General features: G+C 34.7%; 1 protein-coding gene across 1 annotated transcript in view; it reads left to right on the plus strand.

Moving 5' to 3' along the window:
- Nucleotides 1-12,226, plus strand: part of KLHL1 (kelch like family member 1) — a 197,657-nt gene that overhangs the window by 125,848 nt on the left and 59,583 nt on the right. Inside the window, exon 6 of the mRNA XM_021548042.4 lies at nt 6,425-6,611. Within this exon, the coding sequence (XP_021403717.3) occupies nt 6,425-6,611 (187 nt within the window). The remainder of the gene's footprint in view (nt 1-6,424; nt 6,612-12,226) is intronic.

Here is a 12,226-nt window from a genome sequence, read left to right on the forward strand (position 1 = left end):
TATATAAGAATTTTATAAAAATTACATCAATTTATAAAAATTACATCAATTCTGGTAGACTACAGCTTACTGCAGTTAAGAGGTAAAAAAAATAAAAAGCCAGTAATTTTGAAATATGGGCTGTTAGTTATTGACTGAATAATATTTGTATTCCATTTGTTAGCATCTGTCACGCTTTTACCTAATCTTCTATTTATCACTTTTAGAACAAAAAAAAGTAAATAATTTGATTCAGAAGAACTTCAAATAAAGACATCTCTCTTCAAACAAAAGGAGACCAGTCAACATTTTGTCAAAGGCCAACCTTTTGATTGCTTCTAGTGTTGGGGCATTTTATATATTTTCTCTTATTTAAAATGTGATTGGGGTTTTATTAAGTTTTTGTTTCACTTTCTTTTGAATGAAATTTGACCTTTTCAATGCAATTTGACATTTTCTTATTTCTTATGTAGTATTTTGATAATACGGCAAAATATACATAGTTCTTGGAGTTATGAACTTAATTTTTTCCTCAAGGAGTAGAGAAGAAAATGTGCAAGGTACTGTACAAGACCTTACCTAACTTTATCTAGAAACTTAACATTTACTTTAAGAAGCAATTCATCTTGAAATAAAGATATTTTTCTTCATTTTCTGGAGAATAAACATACCATGATGAATTAAAATGTAGATCTGGGCATTAGTAGAATTGTGTAGTAAGTTTGGATATTAGATTTTGCCCTCCTTATTTCATCCTCTCTATAAAATACAAAGATTGATAAAATTGTTGTGAAAAGATGGCACTGGAGGCAGAAGCTGGGGCAGGAGGGTTTAAAACAATTTCCCTTTTCCTAAACTGAATAACATTTGAATCAATAACACATCTGGTAATAAGTCAATTGGTCAAATTAGTACCAGTATCAAAGACAGACCTGGATGTACAAGGTGTTCAACAAAAGTCAGTATATGTGCCAAAAAAAGTGTGGGCATACCTATAAGTTAAGTTAAAATTTTAACAGTGTCATAAAAGATAACATGGGTTTACTTAGAGAAAATAACACTGAAGATTATAATAAATGAGTTTGTTAAATCATAAGCTTTGGAGAAGAGTTAATGTTGTGAAAGTGATTTTAATATCACAGTTTAATTACTTGCCACAGATGCTACCAACGAATGTTCCAATTCAATTACTTAGATTATTTGAGAGAAAGTTGAGGGGAAAGTCAGTTTCTTGATTTCTTTATCAAATGTACAGCCTAAGGGACTGTGTGCGTGCATGGCAGATTGTTTCTCTAGTAAACTCTTTAGGGTAATCTAATGCTAAGTTACAGAAAACAAACTTCAGCTATGCTATATTCATATTTTTGGTTTGGATTTTGCACCCCGATGTGGGGGAGGAACAGGGAGGACTTTGTTATAACTGAAGGGTAGAAAACCAGTGTAAAATTTTTTCTGAATATGAGATAATATTTAATGTGTTGGGAAAAAGGAATTGCAAACCAAATACTGAACCCATTTCCTCTGCCAGTGACTACGGTCATCAAAAATGCAAGCTCAGTAAATGCCAGAATTTGGATTTCTGACAGAAAACACAACTAGATTTTTTTTCCAAAAATGGAGTCTGAGACTAATCATTACTACTGCTATGTGACTGACCTCTTTGCAATATATTATCACCTACATGCATATGGAGATCACAGACTTGCAGTCACACTAATGAAAGTCTCTGGTGTCTAAACAGTAAATCCTGATGTATATTACTTATAATAGAAATGATTAGCCACATGTTTCTAGGAAGAACTGGTCTAGAGTTTCTTAAAGATCCTTAGTCTGCTGCAACTTATTGCTGAGGGCAAAATAATCTGTCTGAGAATACAGAAATCTGAGGGATTTAGTGTAGTCTTTCTTCCTGAGTTGGTTGAACAGCTGGCTTGACTAACACATCATGAATAATTTAGTCCATCAGCAACACAAATATTGAATTCCACATACTGAATCTTTGTCATACTACAGAAAAATGCCTGGAAATCTCCATGCTAAAAAAACCACAAAACTTTACTGAAATCATTAATTAAACCTGAATTTAAAAAATAATTTAAAAGAGATACAAAATTCTTAATGAACTGAAAAAAGATGGTAGACAAAATTAGACGTGCTAAATTTGAGGTATTATTAATTGCAGATATTTTTCTTTATTTTATTTCAAAGAAAAAATATTGAAATGATTGTTTTAAAAGCTAGCAAAACCTCAAAAAATAAATTAGAAATTAGCTTTTTAAAAAAAAAAAAACTCTAAGGCTCCTGATTATAAATCATGTGAGCAAAGCAGATGGTTATATTTAGCTCAATGCATTCAATTCCTAGCAAAAAATAAAAATGTTGTTTAGTAATATTGCAAAGATTCATATGGATAAAATGGAATTTAGAAATGGAGTTGAAACTTCAGCTACACACAGGATCAGTTTGAGACCTTGTGTTCTCTCTGCTTAGAAGTCCCCAGAAAAGTTAACAAGTTCTATAGTTTTTTCATTGTTTAAAAGCTAAAGGGGAGACTGAGGGAATGCTTAAATATTTTCATTTTCTTTATATAAAATATACTTGCAAATCAGGATCTGTATAATAAATGATGCTACCGATAATACCCCAGAATACAAAAATTGGCAGAAAATAATTTTATAACTGTAATGCATTTTATTTTCAAGATATAATACTTTAAAAGAAAGAGTTAAGAGAATGAGAAACATGATGACACAAAGCGACAAAAAATTCTCAGGGTATTGCTATTCTGAGAAATTCTAGCAATAGTAAAGTTGACTCTTCTGGCAATGATATTGTAGTCTTTTGAGAAGCTACAGCTCTGTGATTTTCCGCATTACAAAGCCCAGCAATATTCAGTTACTATTAGATACAATTGTATCTTAATGAATTATGTCATAGACATGGAAGAGCAAGCTGAACATAATATGGTTTCCAAGGAAACATCCTTATTAACTGAATTTCCTGATCAACTGCATCCTGATTTAATAAAAATATATTGATTGTTGTGACATAATCAGGAAAGATAACTATGGAGTAGGAAATCTTTGAAGCAGATCATTGAAATTTAGACAACATGAAACAGCTTTATATAACTTCTGATTTCTAAATAGTAGCTTCAAATATTTTTTTTTTTTTTGTTATTCACAACATCTAGCCTTTAGGAGATTCAGAAATATAGTGTTTATCACAGGTTAGCCCATGTTCTAGAAAAGTTAATAGGAGGAATGAGTTACTTCTTTTTAAGGGACATGAACACATTTCCATCCGGTTTAAAATTTTTATTTGTATTTTTTGTTTTTTTTTCATTTTCTATTTATTTTTAAGGTGAATTTCAAACTTGAAAGAAAAAGAATCAGCTTTTATTGTGGTTGATGAACTAAGTCTCAGAATTTTGGGACAGAATGGTGTTCATGGATTATTTCTTCTTTATTTGAAACAGCTGGCAACTCAGCTGAAAGATTTCAAAGATAAATATTTGCTTTCAGAGCCTAAGCATTTCTGGGTAAAAGAGAAATGGTCTAAAGAGAAATCATCAATATTACTGTTGGACTTTGATCATTACTGATATAATAAGCTTGCCATAAAAACCTTTATCAGCAATTTCATTAATGACATTAAACATTAAAAAGTCTATTCAACTTCATATTGCCTCAAATGTGCACAGAGAAAAGTGTTAATTTTATTTCTTAGCTCTCTTGCGCCTGTGTTCTGTTTAGTTAATGTTGACAGAGTACTCTGGTTCTGTAGCCCTAGATGTATGTTAAATCATTTTGCAATCATCCTGCCTAAAACCTGGACATGATTTGTCTTCAGATCTTTGATTTTTTTAGTCTACTGAGCACTGTGCTAAACACTGTAAAGGGAAAAAATAAATCACAAGAAAAAAATACAAAAAATCTTAAAATTATGAGATTAAAAATTAACCTAGTGTTATGAAATATGCTTATCACCCCTGTTTCTAAGCATACTTTTAACATTCTTACTTAGTAATATTAATTGAATAATAGCCATAACAGGCACACACAATGCATAGAAATGTTGGCATCAGTGCTTGACACCAGTCAACCATGGATGGGAATTGTCACCATCAGTTTATCATCCTACTTTAAAACTTTCATACCTTCTCTCTGTGAGTTTTCACGGGCAGCACTGACTCCTTTTCCTTCCGCATGGCCCGCTAACTCCTTCCTGTTCCTTACAGCACATACTAACCCTTACTGTCCCTAGCACAACTACCTGAACCTTACACCACACAGCAGCACAGCCAACTAACTCCAACTCTCCTCTTAATCTCAGCTAATCCACTCTTTTATAACACCCATCCTTATTTGACATAGCTGTGACCTATTAAGGTCAAGGCTGTTCCTACTGTTTGGTAATTAGCACAGCTGCAACTCCTCTGGGGTGAGATTGCATTCAGCACTCTCACAATCCATCTTCCCACACAGAAACCTTTATCATATCATAGAATCATAGAGTGGTTTGGGCTGTCAGGAATCTTGAAGATTATCTTGTTCCAGCTTCTTTACCAAAGGCAGGTGCACCTTCCACTAGATCAGTATCTCAAAGCCCCATTCAGACTGGCCTTGAACACCTCCAGGGGTGGGACATCCACAATTTCTCTGGACAACCTGTTCCAGACCCTCACCACCCTCACAATAAACATACTTCTAATTTTATCTAATTTAAACCTACTCTCTTAATTTGAAACCATTCCCTTTAGTCATGCCACTGCATGCTCTTGCAAATAGTCTTGCCCCATCATTCCTGTAAATTCCCTTGAGGTACTGGAAGACTGCAATTAGGTCACTCTGAGGCTGTCTCTTTTCCAAGCTGAACAATCCCAATTCTCTCAGTCTTTCCTCATAATAGAGCTGTTACACCCATCTAAGCATCTTGGTGTCCCTCCTCTGGACTCTCTACAGCAGGTCCATGTCCTTGCTATGCTGGGACCCCAGAGCTGGATGCAGCCCTGCAGGTGGGGTCTCAGCAGAACAGAGCAGAGGGGCAGAATCCCCTCCCTGTCCCTGCTGCCCACACTGCTTTGGATGCAATCCAGGACACGTTTGTCATTCTGGGCTGTGAGTGCCCATGGCTGGATCATGTACAGCCTCTCATCTATCAGGACCTCCAAGCCCTTCTGGGCAGGGCTGGTCTTGAGCTGTTCATCCCCCAGCCTGTGTTGATACTGGGGCAATGTAACATGCATTGCCTTTCTTTCAAACACATATTCATTTCATGACTAATGCCTAAAATCAGAAGCAGACAACAGCTGTCTACATGTGCCAGCTGTTAATATTTCAGATGTCACAGAAAACGTGTTGTCTGACAAAGGCTGACAGATTGACAATGGACATTCAAACTTCTTCTGCAGCCATTGAAGTCCAGATGAAATAGATAAGAGTTCGTAAATGGAATCTAGCTTCCTGTCTTTAGGCAACTACAAAATAATTTGCATAATTTTTCATTTTTATGTCTGTGGGAACGCATCCACAGACTCCAGGAATGAAATTCTCTTGCTTGCTGGTCTTTAGCTGCTTCTCTGAGTATTATTTGATCTTCCAGATAGATATCGTATAATATCTAGAAATTTACTGCACTGTACAGATATGCAGTTATATGCAATTAAATCTTGCTCTAATTTAGATGCCTTAGGCTATCTGAGATACCTACATGGGTTTGGCAGATACGGCACAAAATCTGCATGAGCCTTGCACTCTTCTGGCCTGACATCAGTGAGATCACAGAATCAGAGAATCATTTAGGTGGAAGCAGGCCTCAGGAGTTCTACAGTCCAACTCCTGCTCAGAGCTAGGTCAGCTGTGAGGTTAACCCAGATTATATAATTCAATGGGATCCTGAAAATTTACATGGCAATTTACAACATCTTAAAAGCTGGTAGATATGTATATACAGGCAAGTGAATCAAACACAACATTTGCAACTTGCAGCCTCCTTCTTTGGAATCACAATAGAATATTCTTCTACCTGTATGCACTGAAGACTGTTGGTTATCAAGTGGGATCATTGTTTCACTTTGGTTTTTAAAATAAGGGATGCTCCTGCAAAGAGATGCCTTCTGGGTTCTTTCAGTGTTATGCTGGAAACCATTAAAAATAAGTCAGCCTACAAGAGAATATTTAGTTTTCTTCAAAGCCTTCAGTAAAAGATTACTAAGATTGTAGTCTTAAGGGCTAATGAAACACTGGTTTTAAAATCCTTTAAAAATCAACTAATTGATTAATTTTCTCTCTGTGTTCCAAGAAAAAATAGCCCTGCAAAACTATGTGTGTGTTCTGGCATGAAGAAATACACTTGTGACCTACATTTGTATTTGTCTCTCATTGCATGGTATTGCTTTGCTAGGAATTTCTAGGATGTTTTATTCACTTATTGTCATTCACAGATATTGGCTGACCTGGAAAACCATGCACTTTTTAAGGATGACCTAGAATGCCAGAAGCTTATTCTGGAAGCCATGAAATATCATCTTTTACCAGAAAGAAGAACTCTCATGCAAAGTCCAAGAACTAAGCCTAGAAAATCTACAGTTGGAACACTATATGCTGTTGGAGGAATGGATAACAACAAAGGTATTATAGGATATTTGTTGCTTTATGAGTTATACTTCATGTTTTCTTTGCCAGCAAATGGTGAAATAGCTTTCATCATGGTGGAGGGATGCCTAAATCAGTCAAGAAATGTTGCCAAGATTTTGGTCCAATGAAAATCTACTGATATTTAAGGAAAAGCATAATACACTTAGAGAAAAGAAACTGAGTTTTGAGTTCATTATTATTAAAGTTTTATTATTACAAAATTATTATAATTTTCAGAGAGAAATTTAACAATAAAACTAGAATGGTAGTAATATACCTTAGTTATAGATTGCTAGAATTTGTTTTCCCATTATAAGTCAAATACTTCTCAGTTATTTTGACCTTTAATAAATGGCAGTTAGATATGCAATGTATTTGATTCTTAAGCAATTGTCTAAAATATTAATGGTGATTCATGAGTCTTCCAGTGCAGAAATTTTTAAGTATTTTAGAGAAGAAAGATAACCAGCTTCAACTAGATTGCTAGTTTTTAAACAGATAAAGGAAGGCTAAATTATCCTCAAATTACCATGCAAATTTTATCAAAGCATTTTTCTTTGTTATTTGTTTGGAATAAGAGTTATGATGATAGGTTGTGCTTTCATTTCTGGTAAATTTAATCCACTGATTTCTTGAATGAAGTGAAACAAAATATTTGAACTAAAAACTAGCTATATTGCAAGTTTCTATACTCAAAAGGGCTTTATAATTTTTTTGGTGATATTCACAAACAATTCCACAGCATTTAAGTTTTCATGTATTTATATTTAGACTGAAGACTATACCTTCAGAAACACTAGTTCTAATATAAAATTAACTATACTTTTAAAAAGTATAGTATAAAATTATATTTTTAATATTTCACAACTCTTTGCCTAGGTGCTAGTATTGAAGTTGTTTCCCTAAATAGCTGAGACAATATTGTTTGCAAAATGCCATTTCATGTTTTTCCCATCAAGTTGTACCGGTGATTAGAATGTATGGCATCTGTGTCTGTGTGAAAATAAATGGGTGGCATCAAGAGAAATATGACAAGCAAGTCGAGGCAGCTTCATGCTTTTGGAATCAAGCTGTGTCAGAGGAGATTAGATCAGATATCTGGAAAAGGTTTTTCACCCAAAGGGTGTTTGGGCACTGGAAGAGGCTCCCCAGGGAAGTGGTTACATCACAAAGTCTGTCTGAGTTCAAAAAGTGTTTGGAAAATGCGCCCAGGCACATGGTGTGACTCTTGGGGATGGTGTTGTGCAGGGCCAGGTGTTGGACTGGATGGTCCTTGTAGGTCCCTTCCAACTCAGCTTATTCTACAACTCTGTGACTCTGTGACTGTGATTCTGCCCTTCAACTCCATTTTCTTGAGGCCCCCCCATGGAGTATTGAATCCACCTCTGGGATCCCATAATGACACAGATCTTCTGGAATGAGTGTAGAGGAGGACCACAAAGTTGATCAGAGCACTGGAGCACCTCTCCTGTTAAGGCAGGCTGAGAGAGCTGGGACTGTTCAGCACAGAGGAAAAAAGGCCTCCAGGGAGACCTTATAATAATCCACCTTCCAATATCTAAAGGCACCAACAAGAAAGCTGGAGACAGTTTTTACAAGGGCATGTAGTCATAGGACAAGCAGCAATAACTTTAAACTGAGGTCATAGGTTCAGATCAGATATTAGGAAGTAATTGGTTACTGAGGGTGGTGGTGAGACACTGGCACATACTGCCCAGAGAAGCTGTCCCATGCCGGGAAGTGTTCAAGGCCAGGCTGGATAAGGCTCTGAGCAATGTGGTCCAGTGAAAGGTATTTATATCATGGCTCAGGGGTTGGAACTAGATGATCTTTTGGCTTTGAAGGTCGCTTCAATTCCAAATTGTTCAATGATACTATGAAAATAAGAAATTGTTGATGAAAGAGCCAATGCATATATATATATATATATATATATATATATATATATATATATATTCTTAAAGTAACTACAGATTATTTTTGTCCTTTTAACAGTTATAAACAATTGTGTAGCTAAATGTTAGTCATGGATGTGCACAGAACATTGTCTTTGGATGATAAAAAAAATATCCTCTTACTTAGGAAAAATTACAAGACACACAAGTATTCAGGTAGGAAATGAGCTAATAATCCTCAATAATAAACCCAATTTGGGTGCAGCTGTATTTGTTCTTATTTACTATTAATATCTGTTCCTCAATAAATATACAGAAATATTTAGGATGACAGCACAAGCATAACACTATTATCACATCAACACACAGCCTATTTTGCAGATTCAGGTCAGGCAGAAGCAGTTCATTTCAGTAGCAGCAGGAGAAAACACAGAGCAACAGAGGTTCAACCCTCTGTTGATGCACTCTCTGACTGAAAACTAGCAGGACTTTTACACATTTTCAGGAGATAAAAACTGCTTTGAGAATGGGCTGGTATGGCAGAGGAGCATCTGCATAGCAGGAGCCTGTGTTACAGCTGATGCAATATGTATTCCCAGTAACCCAGGCTCTGCAGCTGTGCCATCTCAGCTTGCATCTGTTCAGCTCATCCCTCTTGTTATCCTGCTGTGTTCTTGACTAGCTTTTATGTGCAGTGAGTCTTGTTTCCACACGTCCATTCAGGAGACCCGAGTGCAGTTTGCCTGTTTTGAAGAGTCACTGAGTTCATAAAGAAAGCCTGGGGTGGGAGATGGTGCTGATATTGTATTATTGCTCCTAAAGAATTAGTAATTTATTTCTTCCCCCACAACCTTCTTCACTGAAAGACTGTTATGGGTAGTTGAAATTCACAATGATGTATTTTTAATACTTCTTGATGTTTGTTACCAAATGTGAAACCGTTGCAAATAATTGGATGAGCTAAACAAATTAGCAGTTTATTAACCAGCATATAAAATAGTGGCTAAGTGCAAATATTATGAGAGCATTTGAAGGTTGTATGGCACATCACATAAAGAGTAGCCTAGCATGCTAAGTTTGTTTTGAAATCTCTTCTATAATTATCTTCCTTTCCATAAAAAATGAAGTGATAATTAAACTCCAGAAATCAGCAATTGGAATTTTGCCTGATGTGAGAAATTAATGTACCATAGTACTAAATGGATAGAGAGGAAAGTATCAAAGTTAGATGAATCTGTAATTTTAATTTCCTATACAAACTAAAAGAATTTTAATCTCTGTTTCCACACACCTTTGCTCATTTATTAATTTAATTTTAAAGGCACATATAAGAAACACATTTTCTCAGCATATGTGCATTAATGGAATGGGATGCATTAATGTGTTGTGGGTGTGTAGTTCTGACAATGTTCCATTCACTTTACCCATTAATAGCATCACAATGACTTCTCTAATTTGGATTAGCAGTATTTAATAATCTAATAGTATACAGAAATCCACACCTAGAGGAGGATGATTAACTGAAATAAATGAGTAATTGCAAGACTGGACATACAGCAATTTTTAGGAATGATTAAGCTCTGACTTCCTGCAGGCATCCTGGGATCCCAAATATAGAGCAGAAGCCAAGTGGTAGAACATGATGTATATGGTCTATGTTAGATAGAAACATGCTATGGATTATGAGCAGGAAAATATGCAGTAAGTGGAGACTGGTATCAGTAATCAGGCAGTGTTGTAATGATGTCAGAATACTGATTAATTTCTCCTGAGGTTTTCTAGCCTGTCTCACTAGGTAGCAGTTAAAATAATAAAGGAAAATGAGAACTTGCAGAAAAAGAAAACAAAAGGTGTTACAGTAACCATGATCCAAAACCACTGCTATATATTACTTCTGGAGTAGCCCTAGACTAGTTTCTCAAGGTCCTAGATTAGTTATTTGTTTACTGAATCCCAGTCTTTAAGTAAATACAAAGGAAAAAAAGAAATGAAAAGTTGCATGAACATGAACTCTTCCATAAAAATGTGGCAGGTCATTTTAAAAAGTGATGGAATCGTCAACTTACTGAAGCACTGATATTCTATATATGCTTTTCATTAATCTTATGACTTGATATAAAACCTGCTGCCAAAAGTACTCTACTGGTAAACAGGTAATATTCATTATTAAGCTGTATCATGCAATATTAAAATAATTTTATTGTTGTATAGACACTTTTAGAAAGATCTCTTCTATTGCCACAGAAATATTTAAAAAATTAACCTTTTGAAATATGCAGTTGAGGCCTCCAGTCATTCTTACTTATACATTCATGTTGCATATTTTTCCTTTTCTTTAATGTATTTTAAATAATTTCAATAATCCTCTTTGCTTCACAAATACCATTTATCAAATGTGGTTTATTACATATATATATATATAATTATTTCACACTCATGCCATCTAGCATAGCTACATAAAGTTACTTTTGTTCTAGTGAATTTTGGAGATGTCCTTGTGTTTCTGGGATTTTTTGTTTTGATTTAGTTTTTTGTTTTATTTCATTTTATTTCTAGCAAGACGTTTCTCAAAGCAGATTTTATTTAAACTTTATTTTAAATTTATATTTTTCATTCTCATATAGGCATATTTTTTTCAAATGCTGAAAGAAATATTCAAAAACCTATTGTAAATACTGATAAAAAGGCCAAAAATAGGGAATGTTTTTCCTCTTAGGTAGTTCTGTCTTCTTGAGATATGTGTCTGAGTTGTCTGCGACTTGAATCTGTCTTCTTCCTCTTCAGTTTAGTAGATATTTGTTAAAAAGTAATAAAAAAAAAAAAAAGAAAGCGAAATCTATCAAGATTATTATATGGCATTTTGCAAGTTGTAAAAATTGCTATGAACCATTTGTCTTCACATACATAAAATGTTTGACCTCATTCATTATCTATCCATTTGATGGACAAAACTATCTTGAGTAAAATCTTCATCTTGCTTGCATTTTCATTCTAAATATACAATTTACAGTAACTGTTTAATTTTGAGAATGTATGTGCTTAGTCCTGTATTTGTAGAATATACAAACAGCAACATCTACTTGTGGAGATATTTTCCTTTAAAAGAAAGAAAAGTCAAAATTTTTTATTACTGAACATTTCTGTCTGATGTGCTTCTTGAAAAGTTTTTTATAAATATGCATACTTTGTAAGTATGCACATATAATTATGTATGTGCCTATATCAGCCCTGGTCTGACTCCAGAAGCAGCACCTGTCAAGCAGGAGCACAAACAAACATGCTATTGTTACCTATTGCATAAATAGATGTTCAGAAAAGAACTGAGAAGTGAGAATTTCATGGTCCTTCTTGCAATCTTACTCTTTTTATTGATAACATGACATATATGTCTTTACCACTCCTCTGAATGTCTTCTGCCTTTGGTGCTAATTTGTTTTCACCTGTGTTTTCCATGAAGGCATGTGTTATCTTTAAGAATCATGTAGTCATAGCCTTAAAATACCTTAGGAGGACAATAAGCACAATGAATTGTGCCTCTGACATTCCAAGCAGCTGTCAGTATACCACTTTTTATTTAGACACCTACAGTTTTTCTCTGAAATCTTGTCTGCTCTATTTAAGTAGCAGTCTATGTCATTTTCAAGTGTCAGAAGTGAGTAATTTTACTGAGATAGATGTGAAGGAACAGCAAAGGGCACTGGGGTTATTTAGGCT

This window comes from Lonchura striata, chromosome 1 (assembly GCF_050655825.1).
Source record: "Lonchura striata isolate lonStrDom1 chromosome 1, ASM5065582v1, whole genome shotgun sequence".
Classification (NCBI taxonomy): domain Eukaryota; kingdom Metazoa; phylum Chordata; class Aves; order Passeriformes; family Estrildidae; genus Lonchura; species Lonchura striata.